The sequence below is a fragment of the Bufo bufo genome, chromosome 2 (assembly GCF_905171765.1).
Source record: "Bufo bufo chromosome 2, aBufBuf1.1, whole genome shotgun sequence".
Classification (NCBI taxonomy): domain Eukaryota; kingdom Metazoa; phylum Chordata; class Amphibia; order Anura; family Bufonidae; genus Bufo; species Bufo bufo.
The window spans coordinates 465,232,269-465,253,570 of record NC_053390.1 but is presented as its reverse complement, the minus strand read 5'-3'; the positions used below and the strand labels follow the sequence as shown (position 1 = coordinate 465,253,570).

Genomic DNA, 21,302 nt, shown 5'->3' with positions numbered 1-21,302 from the left:
CCCTAAATGCATTGAAGCAACTGCCATGTGATTGATTGACTAGATAATTGCATTAATGAGAAATAAAACAGGTGTTCCTAATAATTCTTTAGGTGAGTGCATATGGTCTAAAGCGTAATACACACAAGGATATGGACATTGTTTTAACATTGTTTTTATATACAGTACAGACCAAAAGTTTGGACACACCTTCTCATTCAAAGAGTTTTCTTTATTTTCATGACTATGAAGGCATCAAAACTATGAATTAACACATGTGGAATTATATACATAACAAACAAGTGTGAAACAACTGAAAATATGTCATATTCTAGGTTCTTCAAAGTAGCCACCTTTTGCTTTGATTACTACTTTGCACACTCTTGGCATTCTCTTGATGAGCTTCAAGAGGTAGTCCCCTGAAATGGTTTTCACTTCACAGGTTTAATAAGTGGGATTTCTTGCCTTATAAATGGGGTTGGGACCATCAGTTGCGTTGAGGAGAAGTCAGGTGGATACACAGCTGATAGTCCTACTGAATAGACTGTTAGAATTTGTATTATGGCATAAGGGCTATTTGACCATGAAGGAGAGTGATGGGGTGCTGCGCCAGATGACCTGGCCTCCACAGTCACCGGACCTGAACCCAATCGAGATGGTTTGGGGTGAGCTGGACCGCAGAGTGAAGGCAAAAGGGCCAACAAGTGCTAAGCATCTCTGGGAACTCCTTCAAGACTGTTGGAAGACCATTTCAGGGGACTACCTCTTGAAGCTCATCAAGAGAATGCCAAGAGTGTGCAAAGCAGTAATCAAAGCAAAAGGTGGCTACTTTGAAGAACCTAGAATATGACATATTTTCAGTTGTTTCACACTTGTTTGTTATGTATATAATTCCACATGTGTTAATTCATAGTTTTGATGCCTTCATAGTCATGAAAATAAAGAAAACTCTTTGAATGAGAAGGTGTGTCCAAACTTTTGGTCTGTACTGTATATTGTTTTTCTTCATATTTTATTATACATAACATATTATATATATATATATATATATATATATATATATATACACTCACCTAAAGAATTATTAGGAACACCTGTTCTATTTCTCATTAATGCAATTATCTAGTCAACCAATCACATGGCAGTTGCTTCAATGCATCTAGGGGTATGGTCCTGGTCAAGACAATCTCCTGAACTCCAAACTGAATGTCAGAATGGGAAAGAAAGGTGATTTAAGCAATTTTGAGCGTGGCATGGTTGTTGGTGCCAGACGGGCCAGTCTGAGTATTTCACAATCTGCTCAGTTACTGGGATTTTCACACACAACCATTTCTAGGGTTTACAAAGAATGGTGTGAAAAGGGAAAAACATCCAGTATGCGGCAGTCCTGTGGGCAAAAATGCCTTGTGGATGCTAGAGGTCAGAGGAGAATTGGCCGACTGATTCAAACTGATAGAAGAGCAACGTTGACTGAAATAACCACTCGTTACAACCGAGGTATGCAGCAAAGCATTTGTGAAGCCACAACACGCACAACCTTGAGGCGGATGGGCTACAACAGCAGAAGACCCCACCGGGTACCACTTATCTCCACTACAAATAGGAAAAAGAGGCTACAATTTGCACGAGCTCACCAAAATTGGACTGTTGAAGACTGGAAAAATGTTGCTTGGTCTGATGAGTCTCGATTTCTGTTGAGACATTCAAATGGTAGAGTCCAAATTTGGCGTAAACAGAATGAGAACATGTATCCATCCTCTGATGGCTACTTCCAGCAGGATAATGCACCATGTCACAAAGCTCGAATCATTTCAAATTGAAAATGAGTTCACTGTACTAAAATGGCCCCCACAGTCACCAGATCTCAACCCAATAGAGCATCTTTGGGATGTGGTGGAACGGGAGCTTTGTGCCCTGGATGTGCATCCCTCAAATCTCCATCAACTGCAAGATGCTATCCTATCAATATGGGTCAACATTTCTAAAGAATTCTATCAGCACCTTGTTGAATCAATGCCACGTAGAATTAAGGCAGTTCTGAAGGCAAAAGGGGGTCCAACACCGTATTAGTATGGTGTTCCTAATAATTCTTTAGGTGAGTGTGTGTGTGTGTGTGTGTGTGTATATATATATATATATATATATATATATACAGTACAGACCAAAAGTTTGGACACACCTTCTCATTCAAAGAGTTTTCTTTATTTTCATGACTATGAAGGCATCAAAACTATGAATTAACACATGTGGAATTATATACATAACAAACAAGTGTGAAACTACTGAAAATGTCATATTCTAGGTTCTTCAAAGTAGCCACCTTTTGCTTTGATTACTGCTTTGCACACTCTTGGTATTCTCTTGATGAGCTTCAAGAGGTAGTCCCCTGAAATGGTCTTCCAACAGTCTTGAAGGAGTTCCCAGAGATGCTTAGCACTTGTTGGCCCTTTTGCCTTCACTCTGCGGTCCAGCTCACCCCAAACCATCTCGATTGGGTTCAGGTCCGGTGACTGTGGAGGCCAGGTCATCTGGCGCAGCACCCCATCACTCTCCTTCATGGTCAAATAGCCCTTATGCCATAATACAAATTCTAACAGTCTATTCAGTAGGACTATCAGCTGTGTATCCACCTAACTTCTCCTCAACGCAACTGATGGTCCCAACCCCATTTATAAGGCAAGAAATCCCACTTATTAAACCTGACAGGGCACACCTGTGAAGTGAAAACCATTTCTGGGGACTACCTCTTGAAGCTCATCAAGAGAATGCCAAGAGTGTGCAAAGCAGTAATCAAAGCAAAAGGTGGCTACTTTGAAGAACCTAGAATATGACATATTTTCAGTTGTTTCACACTTGTTTGTTATGTATATAATTCCACATGTGTTAATTCATAGTTTTGATGCCTTCAGTGTGAATCTACAATTTTCATAGTCATGAAAATAAAGAAAACTCTTTGAATGAGAAGGTGTGTCCAAACTTTTGGTCTGTACTGTATATAAAAATGTAATAAATGGCAGCACCAACCTTGAAATGTTGAAGATTGGGTGCAAGCTCCAATGAGAATAGCATCCCAGGATAATATCAATGAAAAACAGAGCAGCACTCCAGTATGGTGAAAAAAAAGAAGCTGTATATTCACCCAGTGGTGACGCGACGTTTCGGCTCCAACATGAAGCCTTTCTCTTTAGAAAGGCTTCATGTTGGAGCCGAAACGTCGCGTCACCACTGGGTGAATAAACAGCTTTCTTTTTTTCACCATACTGGAGTGCTGCTCTGTTTTTCATTGAGATATATATATATATATATATATATATATATATATATATATATACACAGTGCTGCCCATAATTATTCATACCCCTGGCAAATTTTGACTTAAAGTTACTTTTATTCAACCAGCAAGTAATTTTTTGACGGGAAAGATAATAAAACGATGTACAAGAGGCATAATGCGGTGGAAAAAAACATTTCTAAGCTTTTATTTACGTTTGAGCAAAAAGTGTCCAGTCCAAAATTATTCATACCCTTCTCAATCAATAGAATAGCCTTTATTGGCTATTACAGCAAACGCTTCCTATAATTACAGACCAGCTTTTTGCATGTCTCCAAAGGTATTTTTGCCCATTCATCTTTAGCAATGAGCTCCAAATCTTTCAGGTTGGAGGGTCTTCTTGCCATCGCCCTGATCTTTAGATCCCTCCACAGATTCTCAATTGGATTCAAGTCTGGACTCTGGCTGGGCCACTGCAAAACATTAATGTTGTTGTCTGCTAACCCTTTCTTCACCACTTTTGCTGTGTGTTTTGGGTCATTGTCATGCTGAAATGTCCACTGGTGCCCAAGGCCAAGTTTCTCTGCAGACTGCCTGATGTCGTTGAGAATCTTCATGTATTGCTCTTTTTTCATGGTGCCGTTTACTGTGATTAGGTTCCCTGGTCCATTGACTGAAAAACACCCCCAAAGCATTAGGTTCCCACTGTGACAGAACCATCTGTCTTTGGAATTGTATAGCATGTTATGTGAGGGTACCATTCACCTAATAATATGCACTCAGACCTGAGCTATCTGGGGATATGTTAAATGTCTATGTTTTATGCAATAGCTGCACAGTTAAATATTGTTATGTCTTTTTATTGTCTTTTGCTACCATGTGGCTAATGAAGTTTTGCCTCTGCCATTGGAGATAAATTGGATTACTTCTCAATTGTCTCCAGGACAGAAGACATTGTATAAAACTGTGTATTTTCCTGCCTGTGATAATTACATTAACCCATTGTGTAAGGTAATTGTATCACAGGCAGATGGGAAGATTTTGTGTGGGAGTGCCTGAGTGTATTGTACGTGGTTACTGGTTGTTTTACAAAACCCTGTGGGTGGTACTAATGTGTAAGAATGTGTATATAAGAACAATAAACACACAGCTCTGGCTGTCCACTGCTTTACCCTCAACACTTGCTCTCGTTCTTGGGGGGGATTGTATGCTGCCAGTTCGACTGCTAGGAGTGTAAACCTTTCATATGGTTTTTCCTATTCGGCTGTATAAAGCATTCATGGTTTCCAGTTCGGGAGATTGGTGTCTTTAGTAGCTGCCTTTACATCTGGAAAGGGAATATCTCTTAAACGGCTTTTACCCCCTTTTATGCCCGGGGTGCCGTTACAATTCTTTACACAATTGGTTAATGTAATTATCACAGGCAGGAGAATACACAGTTTTACACAATGTCTTCTGTCCTGGAGACAATTGGGAAGTAATCCAATTTATCTCCAAGGGCAGAGGCAAAACTCCATTAGCCACATGGTAGCAAAAGACAATAAAAGACATAAGAAAATTTAACTGTGCAGCTATTGCATAAAACATAGACATTTAACATATCCCCAGATAGCTCAGGTCTGAGTGCATTCAATTATTACGTGAATGGCACTCAGACTACACAAATACAGTTCAATTGCCATGGAGCCAAATTCTTTCACATAGTCTTTGCAGGGGAAAATCAAGCGTTTCAACATGGGGCCACTGTTTAAAGGAAACAGGCGGGCAACCAGGCTTCTCCAATGCAATGTGGCGAGATTGGTCTCGTCACACCCACCACCATGTTTGACAGTGGGGATGGTGTTCTTTGGGTTGAAGGCTTCTCCTTTTTTACGCCAAATGAAGGAAACATCATTGTGATCAAACAATTCAATTTTTGTTTCATCTGACCATAACACAGAAGACCAGAAGTCTTCTTTGTCCAGATGAGCTTTTGCAAAGACCAAGCAAGCTTTTGTGTGCCTTATCTGGAGAAGTGGCGTCCTCCTTGGTCTGCATTGTACAGTGTCTGTTGGATTGTCTGCCTCGAGACATTGCCACCAGCAGAGCCCAGATTCACCAGGATGGCCTTGGTGGTGATCCTTGGATTCTTTTTCACCTCTCTCCTCCTGGCCATCACAGGTGTCACTTTTGGCTTCCGACCACGTCCTTTGAGATTTTCCACAGTGCGGAACATTTTTTTCTCAAATGTAAATAAAAGCTGAGAAATGTTTTTTTTTTCCACAATAATGCCTCTTGTACATCGTCTTATTGTCTTTTGGGAGACACCCATCCCATTTCCCGTCAAAAAATTACTTGCTGGTTGAATAAAAGTAACTTTGTCAAAATTTGCCAGGGGTATTAATATTATGGGCAGCACTGTGTATGTGTGTGTGTATATATATATATATATATATATACACATATACACAGTATATATATATATATATATACACATATATATCTTGTAGGGATTTGCTCTGGTAGGCAGGGTAAGCGGACGCAATACAGAGGCAAGACCACGGTTGAAAAAACTAAAGTCCAGTGTTTATTCACACAGAGAAGGCAGAAAAGAAAAACAATGCTTTACAGGGTCCTGGTGTTAGTTCACACAGCGTTCCCAAAATAACATAAATCACCTGGCAGACGACAGCAGCCTTTAGGGCGCCTGACTCCCAGCAGGCGGTTCTCATGCAGCCCTCAGCCTTGCAGTATGGCGGATCTCCTCAGCTCCCAAAAACACAGAGCTCCCACATCTCCACTATCACTTGGAGAATCATACCATACCCAGCTGAGCAGCTGGCTGGGTTTTTAAACCAAGCCCAAAACCTGGCCTGGACGTGGGGAACAGCCACCCACCCAGCTCTTTGGCTGCTCCCAATAAGAACCGGCCCATATTGGCTTTACAGCCGCACTAAGTAAAATAGTGTCAGCGAGCACTAGCTGCCGCTGACACACAAAATTACCGGTTCTTAGCTCACCGAGGCCAGGAACCTCGCTGACACGTACCTTCCATCAATGACGGGCCCTTGCGCCTTCCTACAATATATATATATACACTCACCTAAAGAATTATTAGGAACACCATACTAATACGGTGTTGGACACCCTTTTGCCTTCAGAACTGCCTTAATTCTACGTGGCATTGATTCAACAAGGTGCTGATAGCATTCTTTAGAAATGTTGGCCCATATTGATAGGATAGCATCTTGCAGTTGATGGAGCTTTGAGGGATGCACATCCAGGGCACGAAGCTCCTGTTCCACCACATCCCAAAGATGCTCTATTGGGTTGAGATCTGGTGACTGTGGGGGCCATTTTAGTACAGTGAACTCCTTGTCATGTTCAAGAAACCAATTTGAAATGATTCGAGCTTTGTGACATGGTGCATTATCCTGCTGGAAGTAGCCATCAGAGGATGGATACATGTTCTCATTCTGTTTACGCCAAATTCGGACTCTTTGAATGTCTCAACAGAAATCGAGACTCATCAGACCAGGCAACATTTTTCCAGTCTTCAACAGTCCAATTTTGGTGAGCTCGTGCAAATTGTAGTCTCTTTTTCCTATTTGTAGTGGAGATGAGTGGTACCCGGTGGGGTCTTCTGCTGTTGTAGCCCATCCTCCTCAAGGTTGTGCGTGTTGTGGCTTCACAAATGCTTTGCTGCATACCTCGGTTGTAACGAGTGGTTATTTCAGTCAACGTTGCTCTTCTATCAGCTTGAATCAGTCGGCCCATTCTCCTGACCTCTAGCATCCACAAGGCATTTTTGCCCACAGGACTGCCGCATACTGGATGTTTTTCCCTTTTCACACCATTCTTTGTAAACCCTAGAAATGGTTGTGCATGAAAATCCCGGTAACTGAGCAGATTGTGAAATACTCAGACCGACCCGTCTGGCACCAACAACCATGCCACGCTCAAAATTGCTTAAATCACCTTTCTTTCCCATTCTGACATTCAGTTTGGAGTTCAGGAGATTGTCTTGACCAGGACCACACCCCTAAATGCATTGAAGCAACTGCCATGTGATTGGTTGACTAGATAATTGCATTAATGAGAAATAGAACAGGTGTTCCTAATAATTCTTTAGGTGAGTGTGTATATATATATATATATATATATAGGAAAAGAAATCAGGGCAGCACTCCTGGTGGTCGGGTGTGGGTGCCAGCGGCGATAAACACCTTACCAAGGTGTACAATATAGAATAAAGAAAGACACCGCAGCACATCCGTTTGGTGAAAAAAGTGGGACCCTTTATTCACCTGTGCGACGTTTCGGTCCGCTTACTGGGACCATTCTCAAGCAATACAGCATTGTGGGAACTGTGAGCATTTTATGCAGTCATAGTCAATTAACATACACAAGTGGCAATCGATAAAAAATACAAAATACAGAAGATATAGTAAATAACAGAAAAATACAAATGTGACAAGCCCGGAGGGTAGTTAAACTCAAAGCCGTAAACGGCGTACATAAGGCTTCCAGGTATACATACTAGTCATAAATACAGTAAAAATACAAAAGTGGCAATTAATAGTGAATCATTATCACCTGTGAATATGTGATGTTGACAGGACCGAACATGGAGTGGGGCGTGCTCGATGGTGGGAGGATGAACTGTAGCGTGATGCGCCGCATGGAAGTGGCGTCCCGGAACTGCTACTGCGCATGTCCGTGACGTCACTGTAGGTCAAACACATGATCACCTAGTGAAGCGTCACGTGACGCGGCAACGTAACATAACAATGCCGTAAGTAAAGGTAAAACCAACAACAAAACAAGAAATTCTGTGGCAGTACACGGATAGAACACCCAGGGTATGTGGTCGGACGACATGCCATCTTGCGATGCGCTGTCGTCCGGCGTCAACGGGCACAGAAAAGGGGGAAGGTGAAACAGCGGCAGCCATCACCCTCCCACTATGCTCGTCACAGTTAACCCCTTATCGGGTGGGAATCCTGCACAGTAACTTTCTAAGTATGCAAGTGACAATAGTAAATATAGCTGTAATTAACAGTATAATAAGCAGTAATCCAGGAATAAGCCACACATGTTTAAAGTAAGCATCACGCCTCCCGCTGAGCTAAGCCCATCCAGTAATAGGTCCTGAAAAGTGAAACAATAAAAAAATATATTATCCAAATATATTCATTAAAAACAAGAAAACATTTTTTTCAACACTTAAGCCGACAAGGACAAAGCCAAAGGGAATCATATGAAAAGCCATGGCCTGTATTCTACATTCAAGCCCATCGGATGAATGGATTGTAGCTTAAAAATCCATTCGGATTCGCGTTTTTTGAGCATTTTGATACGGTCACCACCAGTCCGCGGTAACGGAACATGATCCAGGATCATAAACTTGAGATCTCCTTCAACATGTTCCATGGCCGCGAAGTGTTGTGAGACAGGCAGGTCTTTACGTTTTTTCCGTATGGAAAATCGATGTTGATTGAACCGGGACTTGAAATCACATGTGGTTTCACCCACATATAATAATTTACAGGGGCACCATAAAACATAAATCACAAAACTAGAGTCACAGGTCAAATAAAATTTAAGGGGGTAAGAGATCCCAGTTTGTGGGTGGATAAATTCCCGTCCCTTCACCATGTATTTACAGTTTACACAGTGAAGGCACGGGTAACTTCCAGTTTTTTTAGGGGCCAAAAGTAGTTGACGTGTACTTTTTTGTGAGCCTATATCATTTTTGACTAATCTGTCTTTTATGTTACGAGCTCTTTTGTAAGAAGTGAGTGGTCTATTGCAGAATTCAGGAATGTTTTTATGCTCAGTTTTGAGAATTGACCAGTGTTTGTTAATTATTTTATTGACATGTGAGCTTGCTTCACAGAAGGTAGAAATAAAAGGTATTCTTTGAGAATACTCACGTTGAGTGCCTTGAAGCAATTCGCTTCTCTCTTTTAGATTACTCCGTTTGCGTTGTTGCTGCAATATAGGAGCTGGGTATTGTCTCTGTCTAAAGTTTTGTGTCATAGTCTCCAGAGTAGCATCGAGCACAGAGGTATCACTGACTATACGTTTAGCCCTAATAAACTGGCTGTAGGGTAATGACCGCACCATCATCCGAGGATGAGCACTGTCAAACCTCAAGATGGTATTCCGGTCAGTGGGTTTCGTGTAAACCTCTGTGCTCAATGCCCCCCCAGCACTGCGTACGTTTACATCCAAAAAATGTAACATAGTGGTTGAAAATTCCAAGGTAAATTGTATGTCTGGAATCAGGCTGTTCAAATAATTGTGAAATAAATGTAACTCGGAGGCAGTACCTGTCCAAATAACAAAAATATCGTCTATGTATCTCCACCACCTCAGCACATGGCTGAAGTGGTGGGACACATAGACATGTTGTTCCTCCAAGTGGGAGACGACCATGTTGGCGTAAGTGGGGGCCACATTCGTCCCCATGGCCGTCCCTCTGATTTGCATATAATAGTCATCCCAAAAAGGAAATAGTTATTATATAAAATCATGCGCAATAAAGCCAGAAAAAAAGTACGTGCCTCAATGGTGTAATCAGATTTAGCTAAAGCAGATTCCACAGTTGCCAACCCTATATCATGCTGTATAGAAGTATACAGACTGACGATGTCGAAGGAGGCCAATATGTGATTTATGTTTTATGGTGCCCCTGTAAATTATTATATGTGGGTGAAACCACATGTGATTTCAAGTCCCGGTTCAATCAACATCGATTTTCCATACGGAAAAAACGTAAAGACCTGCCTGTCTCACAACACTTCGCGGCCATGGAACATGTTGAAGGAGATCTCAAGTTTATGATCCTGGATCATGTTCCGTTACCGCGGACTGGTGGTGACCGTATCAAAATGCTCAAAAAAAGGCGAATCCAAATGGATTTTTAAGCTACAATCCATTCGTCCGATGGGCTTGAATGTAGAATACAGGCCATGGCTTTTCATATGATTCCCTTTGGCTTTGTCCTTGTCGGCTTAAGTGTTGAAAAAAATGTTTTCTTGTTTTTAATGAATATATTTGGATAATATATTTTTTTATTGTTTCACTTTTCAGGACCTATTACTGGATGGGCTTAGCTCAGCGGGAGGCGTGATGCTTACTTTAAACATGTGTGGCTTATTCCTGGATTACTGCCTATTATACTGTTAATTACAGCTATATTTACTATTGTCACTTGCATACTTAGAAAGTTACTGTGCAGGATTCCCACCCGATAAGGGGTTAACTGTGACGAGCATAGTGGGAGGGTGATGGCTGCCGCTGTTTCACCTTCCCCCTTTTCTGTGCCCGTTGACGCCGGACGACAGCGCATCGCAAGATGGCATGTCGCCCGACCACATACCCTGGGTGTTCTATCCGTGTACTGCCACAGAATTTCTTGTTTTGTTGTTGGTTTTACCTTTACTTACGGCATTGTTATGTTACGTTGCCGCGTCACGTGACGCTTCACTAGGTGATCATGTGTTTGACCTACAGTGACGTCACGGACATGCGCAGTAGCAGTTCCGGGACGCCACTTCCATGCGGCGCATCACGCTACAGTTCATCCTCCCACCATCGAGCACGCCCCACTCCATGTTCGGTCCTGTCAACATCACATATTCACAGGTGATAATGATTCACTATTAATTGCCACTTTTGTATTTTTACTGTATTTATGACTAGTATGTATACCTGGAAGCCTTATGTACGCCGTTTACGGCTTTGAGTTTAACTACCCTCCGGGCTTGTCACATTTGTATTTTTCTGTTATTTACTATATCTTCTGTATTTTGTATTTTTTATCGATTGCCACTTGTGTATGTTAATTGACTATGACTGCATAAAATGCTCACAGTTCCCACAATGCTGTATTGCTTGAGAATGGTCCCAGTAAGCGGACCGAAACGTCGCACAGGTGAATAAAGGGTCCCACTTTTTTCACCAAACGGATGTGCTGCGGTGTCTTTCTTTATTCTATATATATATATATATATATATACACACACACACACACACTCATAAAAAATGTATATTATATTATACATGGCATATATCTGATAGTAAATGACCCCCATTGTTTAAATTATTTTTCTTCATGTATTTTATTACACTTTTTTTTTTTTATTGATAAATACTGCGTGGGCCCTGCGAATCATTGGTCTTTTGGTCTAATATATATAATTTTTTATTAATATATTTTACTATTTATATATGGATTGACAAATGACATTTATTAAATAGTTCATAATAGATAGTGTCAGGTTTACCACATAGGAAATGCTGTAGAAAAAAACCCATACAACAATGGCAAAATAGTTTTTTCCAGTTCCACCACATTTGGAAGTTTTATTTCCAGCTTCCTACTACATGTTGTATTAAATGGTGCCATGAAAAAAATACAACTTGTCTCACAAAAACCCAGATATGGCTATGTGAATGAAAAAATTTAAAAGTTATGACTCCTAGAGGGCAGGGATTAAAAAAACGAAGAATTGCTGTGGCAGGATGGGCTTTACAACAGTCAGACAAGATAGCTTTTCTCATAATCATGAATATATCAGAATAATAAAAAAAATCTGAAAATAAGACAAGATTCAAAAAAAGTTTCATTATTTCACCACTTGGTAGAACCACATGTATTTTGCATACAGTCTTAAATTTTTTTGTTAGTTTTTTTATCCCTCGCTGCACCAAAACTGACCCATGTGAATATTCACTTGTATCTGCCATCTTCTCAACTTATTCTGAAGTATTTTAAATACAGCATATGCATTATGTTTCCACAGGGAATAATGGAGGCATATGTTCTAAGTTTTCCAAGTTTAAAGATGCATCTGACACTGAACAATCACTGAACACAGGCATAGTAACTATACAAAAGTATGGGCAATATTTGCCACCAAGACTGATCCATATTACTCTGGCACATGAATTTGGACATAGCTTGGGTTCTCCTGTAAGTAAAAGTATATATTGTGGTGACAACTACTGTATATACAGTCATGTCCATAAATATTGGGACATTGACAAGATTCTAACATTTTTGGCTCTATACACCACCACAATGTATTTGAAATGAAACGAGATAGATGTGCAGACTGTCAGCTTTAATTTGAGGGTATGCACATCCAAATCAGGTAAACGGTGTAGGAATTACAACAGTTTGCATATGTGCCTCTTACTTGTTAAGGGACCAAAGGTAATGGGATAATTGGCTTCTCAGCTGTTCCATGGCCAGGTGTGTGTTATTCCCTCATTATCCCAATTACAATGAGCAGATAAAAGGTCCAGAGTTCATTTCAAGTGTGCTATTTGCATTTGGAATCTGTTGCTGTCAACTCACAAGATGAGATCCAAAGAGCTGTCACTATCAGTGAAGCCATCATTAGGCTGAAAAAACAAAACAAACCCATCAGAGAGATAGCAAAAACATTAGGTGTGGCCAAAACAACTGTTTGGAACATTCTTAAAAAGAAAGAACCCAACGGTGAGCTCAGCAACACCAAAAGACCCGGAAGACCAGGGAAAACAACTGTGGTGGATGACCGAAGAATTCTTTCCCTGGTGAAGAAAACACCCTTCACAACAGTTGGCCAGATCAAGAACACTCTCCAGGAGGTAGGTTCATGTGTGTCAAAGTCAACAATCAAGAGAAGACTTCACCAGAGTGAATACAGAGGGTTCACCACAAGATGTAAACCATTGGTGAGCCTCAAAAACAGGAATAGATTAGAGTTTGCCAAACGACATCTAAAAAAGCCTTCACAGTTCTGGAACAACATCCTATGGACAGATGAGACCAAGATCAACTTGTACCAGAGTGATGGGAAGAGAAGAGTATGGAGATAGAAAGGAACTGCTCATGATCCTAAGCATACCACCTCATTAGTGAAGCATGGTGGTGGTAGTGTCATGGCGTGAGCATGTATGTCTGCCAATGGAACTAGTTCTCTTGTATTTATTAATGATGTGACTGCTGACAAAAGCAGCAGGAGGAATTCTGAAGTGTTTCGGGCAATATTATCTGCTCATATTCAGCCAAATGCTTCATAACTCATCGGACAGCGCTTCACAGTGCAGATGGACAATGACCCAAAGCATACTGCAAAAGCAACCAAAGAGTTTTTTAAGGGAAAGAAGTGGAATGTTATGCAATGGCCACGTCAATCACCTGACCTGTATCCAATTGAGCATGCATTTCACTTGCTGAAAACAAAACTGAAGGGAAAATGCCCCAAGAACAAGCAGGAACTGAAGACAGTTGCAGTAGAGGCCTGGCAGAGCATCACCAGGAATGAAACCCAGCGTCTGGTGATGTCTAGGCGTTCTAGACTTCAGGCTGTAATTGACTGCAAAGGATTTGCAACCAAGTATTAAAAAGTGAAAGTTTGATTTATGATTATTATTCTGTCCCATTACTTTTGGTCCCTTAACAAGTGGGAGGCACATATGCAAACTGTTGTAATTCCTACACCGTTCACCTGATTTGGATGTAAATACCCTCAAATTAAAGCTGACAGTCTGCAGTTAAAGCACATCTTGTTTGTTTCATTTCAAATCCATTGTGGTGGTGTATAGAGCCAAAAATGTTTGAATTGTGTCGATGTCCCAATATTTATGGACCTGGCTGTATATTATGTTGGGATTGAAAATATTTGACTATGTGATTCATACAGTGAATCAGGATGCATTTACACGACCGTTTTGAGAACAATGGCAATCTATGGATGTATTCACAGACAGTGAATTTTTTTGGGTTTCTCATATAGCTCACATGTATTTCAAATAACTACAGTAGTAAGCAGCATTATATTTTGTCAAAAAGGCAGAGATGTATTTTATGATAGGGCAATATGACTTTTGGAATCAACTGAATGTTTTTCCGTTTTATCCTGTTCACACATTGCGTTTTTCATATGTATGGATTTAGTCTGAGATTTTGACTATATATTGATGGTTGTTTCATAATATGAAATGTCGCACTTTATATAATTTTATATGTGGATGATATGTGTTACATGTGGCAAGTTAATAAGTTCTCCCTTTGCATTAGGTTTAGGTAATTCTTTATTCCCACCCCCGACTTTATTGGAGGTGTAACTTGTATTTAAAACCTAGCAAAGGGAGTCTCATTTGGTTTACGGTTAAGAACACACCTGTGTTCGAAACACGTCAACTTTTGCTTGGGTGGAGGATTGTGTCTATGTGAGTTATTTGCTACAAGAAAAAAAACAGTTTCATTGTGAGTGCTGGAACAATTTTTCCTTATTTTTCTACTTGAGAGATTTGCCTTGCCCTGCACAGGGCTGTAGACTATGAGGTGAGCTGGATTTTTCTAATGACAGTGAATGCTGGCTTTCAAAAAATTGGACATGTCCTATTTTTTCTGTTTTCATGGCTGAGACTCCATACAACTGAAGAGGGACATTTTTAAATACCTTTTTTCAAACAGGCATTAGTGAAAAACTGTCAGTGAAAAACATTTTACACATTTTTAACGGCCATTTTTTCCACGTGTGAATGTATCCTTCAAGGTGTTGTATCACTTCAGCAAATAGTATGTATTATGTAGCGAAAGATAAAACAAGCCACTTACAATTTTTTTTTTTTTAAATCCATATGCTTCCTTTGCTGGCTGGGTTCATTTTTCCATCCCATTATAAGCTACTCATTTCCATGGTTACAACCACCCTGCAATCCAGCCGTGATGGCCGTGCTGCCACACTATAGGAAAAAATGCCAGCCTGTCTGGTAGTCTGGTCTGTGGTGCTTTTTCCTATATTAAGGAAGCCCGGCCATCGCTGATGGATTGCAGGGTGTTCGTAACCATGGAAACAAGCAGTGTATAATGTGATGGAAAAATGAATCCAGCCAGCAAAGGAAGCAAAATGGATAATAACAATACATTAGTAAGTGGCTTGTTTTATCTTTCATTACATGATAAATTCAACTTACTGAAGTTACACAACCCATTTAAGGAGAATTATCTACATAGGGAGAATTTATTAGCAAAAGACACTTCAACAATGACAACATTCCAAGCTACAGTGACAGGGGGGAACTAACTCTCTTTAGGGAGAGAGCACCTTAATCAGTGTGAGGAGACTTATAGGCCATACATGCTCCTCTGGAATTCTGGAAGGGAATGGATGCAAATAAGCTCTTAACAAGCTCTGCCTCTAATGCCACCAGATGTAAGGAGAGTTAGTTCCTCCCTGACCCAGACACAGGCCTCTCACCCAGTTAAGCCAGTACTCTCTGCTCTGCACTGATGAGGGGCAATCACCCCGAAACAGCTGTCTACAGATGAAGTGCTGGCTTATTTAATATCCAAGTCATGTCTCAAGGCTTATTTTAAGAGCTGAATATTGACTTATAGGATAGCTGCCTTACATCTGGTGGCATTAGAGGCAGAGCTTAAGAGCTAATTTGCATTCCTTCCCTCCCAAGATAGGCCTCATGCACACAACCTTTTTTTTTTTTAAGGTCCGCAAAAACGGGGTCCGTAGGTCTGTGATCCATGACCGTTTTTTCTTCCGTGGGTCTTCCTTGATTTTTGGTGTCCGCCTGGCCGTGCGGAGCCAAACGGATCCATCCTGAATTACAATGCAAGTCAATGGGGACAGATCCGTTTGACGTTGACACAATATGGTGCAATTGCAAATGGATCCGTCCCCCATTGACTTTCAATGTAAAGTCAGGAGTCCCTTTTATACCATCGGATCGGAGTTTTCTCCAATCCGATGGTATATTTTAACTTGAAGCGTCCCCATCACCATGGGAACGCCTCTATATTAGAATATACCATCGGATTTGAGTTAGATCGTGAAACTCAGATCCGACAGTATATTCTAACACAGAGGCGTTCCCATAGTGATGGGGACGCTTCAGGTTAGAATATACTAAAAGAACTGTGTACATGACCCCCCCTCCCCCCCAATATTTAACTCATTGGTGGCCAGTGCGGCCCCCCCTCCCTCCCCTGTATTTAACTCATTGGTGGCCAGTGCGGCCCCCCCTCCCTCCCCTGTAGTTAACACGTTGGTGGCCAGTGCGGCCGGCCCCCCCTTCCTCCCCTGTAGTTAGCACATTGTTGGCCAGTGCGGCCAGCCCCCCTCCCTCCCCTGTAGTTAACACATTGGTGGCCAGTGCGGCCGCCCCCCCCTCCCTCCCCTGTAGTTATCACATTGGTGGCCAGTGCGGCCGGCCCCCCCTCCCTCCCCTGTAGTACTGTAGATTCATTGGTGGCCAGTGGGCCCCCCCTCCCTCCCCCTCCTAATTAAAATTCCCCCCCTATCATTGGTGGCAGCGGAGAGTACCGATTGGAGTCCCAGTTTAATCGCTGGGGCTCCGATCGGTAACCATGGCAATTTTTAGAAGCATTATACTTACCTGCGAGCTGCGATGTCTGTGACCGGCCGGGCGCTCCTCCTACTGGTAAGTGAAAGGTCTGTGCGGCGCATTGCTTATAGCACAGACCTGTCACTTACCAGTAGGAGGAGCGCCCGGCCGGTCACAGACATCGCAGCTCGCAGGTAAGTATAATGCTTCTAAAAATTGCTAAGTAACCATGGCAACCAGGACTGCAGTAGCATCCTGGTTGCCATGGTTACCGATCGGAGCCCAAGCGATTAAACTGGGACTCCGATCGGTACTCTCCGCTGCCACCAATGATAGGGGGGAGATTTTAATTAGGAGGGGGAGGGAGGGGGGGCCCACTGGCCACCAATGAATCTACAGTACTACAGGGGAGGGAGGGGGGTCAGCCGCACTGGCCACCAATGTGTTAACTACAGGGGAGGGAGGGGGGGCCGGCCGCACTGGCCACCAATGTGCTAACTACAGGGGAGGGAGGGGGGGCCGGCCGCACTGGCCACCAATGTGATAACTACAGGGGAGGGAGGGGGGGCCGGCCGCACTGGCCACCAATGTGTTAACTACAGGGGAGGGAGGGGGGGCCGGCCGCACTGGCCACCAATGTGTTAACTACAGGGGAGGGAGGGGGGGGCCGGCCGCACTGGCCACCAATGTGTTAAATACAAGGGAGGGAGGGGGGGCCCACTGGCCACCAATGAATTTAAAACTGGGGAGGGAGGGGGGTGTGCCCCCTCTTGCCTGGCAGCACATGATCTCTTACAGGGGGCTATGATACACACAATTAACCCCTCAGGTGCAGCACCTGATGGGTTAATTGTGCTGATCACAGCCCCCTGTAAGAGATCGGGTGCTGCCAGGCAGCAGGGGGCAGTCATGTACACAGTTTAAAGTATATTCTAACTAGAAGCGTCCCTATCACTATGGGAACGCCTCTGTGTTAGAATATACTGTCGGATCTGAGTTTTCACGAAGTGAAAACTCAGCTCTGAAAAAGCTTTTATGCAGACGGATCAGCGGATCAGTCTGTGTGAAAGTAGCCTACGGCCACGGACGCGGGTGCCAATCTTGTGTGCATCCGTGTTTTTTCACGGATCCATTGACTTGAATGGGTCCGTGAACCGTTGTCCGTTCAAAAAATAGGACAGGTCATATTTTTTTGACGGACAGGAAACACGGATCACGAATGCGGCTGCAAAACGGTGCATTTTCCAATTTTTCCACGGACCCATTGAAAGTCAATGGGTCCGCGAAAAAAAACGGAAAATGGCACAACGGCCACGGATGCACACAACGGTTGTGTGCATGAGGCCATACAGTGAGGAACAGAAGTATTTGAACACACTGCAATTTTGCAAGTTCTCTCACTTAGAAATCATAGAGGGGTCTGAAATTCACATTGTAGGTGCATTCCCACTCTGAGAGACAGAATTAGAAAAATAAATCAGGAAATCACATTGTATTCTTTTTAAAGAATGTATTTGTCTTGCACTGCTGAACATAAGTATTTGAACACCTGAGAAAATCAGTGTTAATATTTGGTACAGAAGCCTTTGTTTGCAGTTACAGAGGTCAAACATTTCCTGTAGATCTTGACCAGGTCTGCACACACTGCAACAGGGATTTTGGCCAACTCCTCCACACAATCTCCTCTAGATCTGTCAGGTTTCGGGGCTGTCACTGAGCAACACAGAGTTTCAGCTCCCTCCAAAGATGTTCTATTGGATTTAGCTCTGGAGGCTGGCTAGGCCACTCCAGAACCTTGATATGCTTCTTACGGAGCCACTCCTTGGTTATCCTAGCTGTGTGATTTGGGTTGCTGTCATGTTGGAAGACCCAGCCACGACCCATCTTCAATACTCTGACTGAGGGAAGGAGGTTGCTGCTCACAATCTCACAATACATGGCCCCATTCATCCTCTCCTTAATACAGTGGAGCTGTCCTGTCCCCTTTGCAGAAAAGCACACCCAAAGCATGATGTTACCACCCCCATGCTTCACAGTAGGGATGGTGTTCTTGGGATGCAACTCATCCTTTTTTCCCTCCAAACACGACGAGTGAAGTGTAGACCAAAAAGTTCTACTTTGGTCTCATCTGAGCACATGACTTTCTCCCATGTCTCCTCTGGATCATCCAGATGGTCATTGGCAAACTTCAGACGGGCCTGGAGATGTGATGCCTAGAGCAGGGGAACCTTCCATGCAATGCATGATTTGAAACCATGACGGCGTAGTGTTCTACCGACAGTGATGTTTGATGGGTCTAGACATTATAAAATAAGTAGCACGTTATGTAGGACATAAAGCAGGGATCTAATAGCGCTTACTATTTTTCCTGGGCACCACTCCGTTCGCCCACTTTGCCACTGTTAAATTCTCCAGCCTGGTATGCTAATTAATAGCATCTAAACAGTGAGGAGGGTTTCTCAATGGGCGTCTCCTTCTCCCTGGCTGTAGCACGGTTCAATCACAAAGAAGAGCGTCACAGCCAGGGAGAAGGTGATATTTTTTTTCTCCATTTAGGCCCCTTTCACACGGGTGAGTATTCCGCGCGGATGCGATGCGGGAGTTGAACGCATTGCACCCGCACTGAATACCGACCCATTCATTTCTATGGGGCTGTTCATATGAGCGGTGATTTTCACGCATCACTTGTGCGTTGCGTGAAAATCGCAGCATGCTCTATATTCTGTGTTTTTCACGCAAGTGCGGATGCGGTGCGATTTTCACGCACGGGTGCTAGGAGACGATCTGGATGGAGACCCGATCATTATTATTTTCCCTTATAACATGGTTATAAGGGAAAATAATAGCATTCTGAATACAGAATGCATAGTAAAATAGCGCTGGAGGGGTTAAAAAAATAAAAAATAAATTTTAACTCGCCTTAATCCACTTGCTGGCGCTGGCGCTGCCGGCATCTCGTCTGTCTCCTTCTTTGCTGAACAGGACCTGTGGTGAGCATTCATTCCAGGACCTGTGGTGACGTCACTCCGGTCATCACATGATCCATCACATGATCTTTTACCATGGTGATGGGTCATGTGATGGATCATGTGATGACCGGAGTGACGTCACCACAGGTCCTGGAATGAATGCTCACCACAGGTCCTGTTCAGCAAAGAAGGAGACAGACGAGATGCCGGCAGTGCCAGCAAGTGGATTAAGGCGAGTTAAATTATATATATATATATATTTTTAACCCCTCTAGCGCTATTTTACTATGCATTCTGTATTCAGAATGCTATTATTTTCCCTTATAACCATGTTATAAGGGAAACTAATACAATCTACAGAACACAGATCCCAAGCCCAAACTTCTGTGAAGAAGTTTGGGTTTGGGTACCAAACATGCGCGATTTTGTGCAAAACGCATTACAATGTTTTGCACTCACGCTGTAAAATCGCGGGTGTTCCCGTAACGCACCCGCACATTTTCCCGCAATGCCCGTGTGAAAGAGGCCTTAGAAACAGGGCAGTCTCCTCCTCCCGATACCGATGCTATTAATTAGCATACGAGGTGGGAGAATTCAACAGGGGCACAGCGGGGGAACGGAGCGGCACCCTGAGAAAATAGTAAGTGCTATTAGATCCCTGCTTTATGCCCTACATAACGGGCTACTTATTTTATAATGTCTGGACCCAGGAAAGTTCCTCTTTAAAGAAGCTGTCATTGTTTTTATCTTGGCTGCATATTTGAAAGATGCATTAAAATGCATTATGAATATGGCATAGGTATGTACAGTCCTGATCAAAAGTTTAAGACCACTTGAAAAATGGCAAAAAATCATATTTTACATTGTTGGATCTTAACAAGGTTCCAAGTAGAAATTCAACATGCGACAAGAAGAAATGAGAGTGAGACAAAAAAAATTTTGAGCATTCAATTAATTGAAAATAAAGATTAAACTGAAACAGGCTGTTTTTCAGCTGATTCAAATTTTAGGACCACATGCCTTTAAAAGGCCAAATCTGTGCAAAGATGTGGATTCATTGTCATTTTCTGTCAGGTAGTCACACGTTGTGATAGAAAAAGCCAAAAGAACTCTCCCTTTTTTAACGTGGTCGGGTTGTCGAACTGCATAAGCAGGGTGTCTCACAGCGCGCCGTCGCTGCTGAGGTGGGACGCAGTAAGATAGTCATTAGGAATTTCTTAAATGATCCTGAGGGTTATGGAACAAAAAAGTCAAGTGGAAGACCCAAAAAAATTTCATCAGCACTCAGCCGGAGGATCCAATTGGCTGTCCGTCAAGACACTGGACGATCCTCAACCCAAATTAAGGCCCTTACTGGTGCTGACTGCAGCCCCATAACCATCAGACGGCATCTAAAACTGAAGGGCTTCAAAAACAAAAAACGTCTTCAAAGACCTTATCTCCTTGAACGCCACAGAACTGCTCGTTTGGACTTTGCAAGAGAGCACCAAACTGTCACAGCCAGACAGCTGAGAAGCGCTCACAGGAGCTTCTCAGATCCTCCTCCTTGAATTTCTTTGTTTTGGTTTAGTTTCTCATCTCGTTAGTCTATCTCAGCTGTCATGCAGTCAGACTGATCGCTACCCTTTAAGTTCCTCCCCATAATGCAGTAGTGTGCGGCTGATACAACTTCCTGGAGTGTGTGTGCATGCAGTTCCCAGTCCTCAGTCGTCTGCAGATAAGTGCTGTTTATGTAT

General features: G+C 42.7%; 1 protein-coding gene across 1 annotated transcript in view; it reads left to right on the top strand.

Annotated features, from left to right (window-relative positions):
* The window catches only part of LOC120989514 (disintegrin and metalloproteinase domain-containing protein 10-like), a 257,328-nt gene that overhangs the window by 168,646 nt on the left and 67,380 nt on the right, over positions 1 to 21,302 (top strand). Inside the window, exon 9 of the mRNA XM_040417664.1 lies at positions 12,043 to 12,212. Coding sequence (XP_040273598.1) covers positions 12,043 to 12,212 — 170 coding nt within the window. The remainder of the gene's footprint in view (positions 1 to 12,042; positions 12,213 to 21,302) is intronic.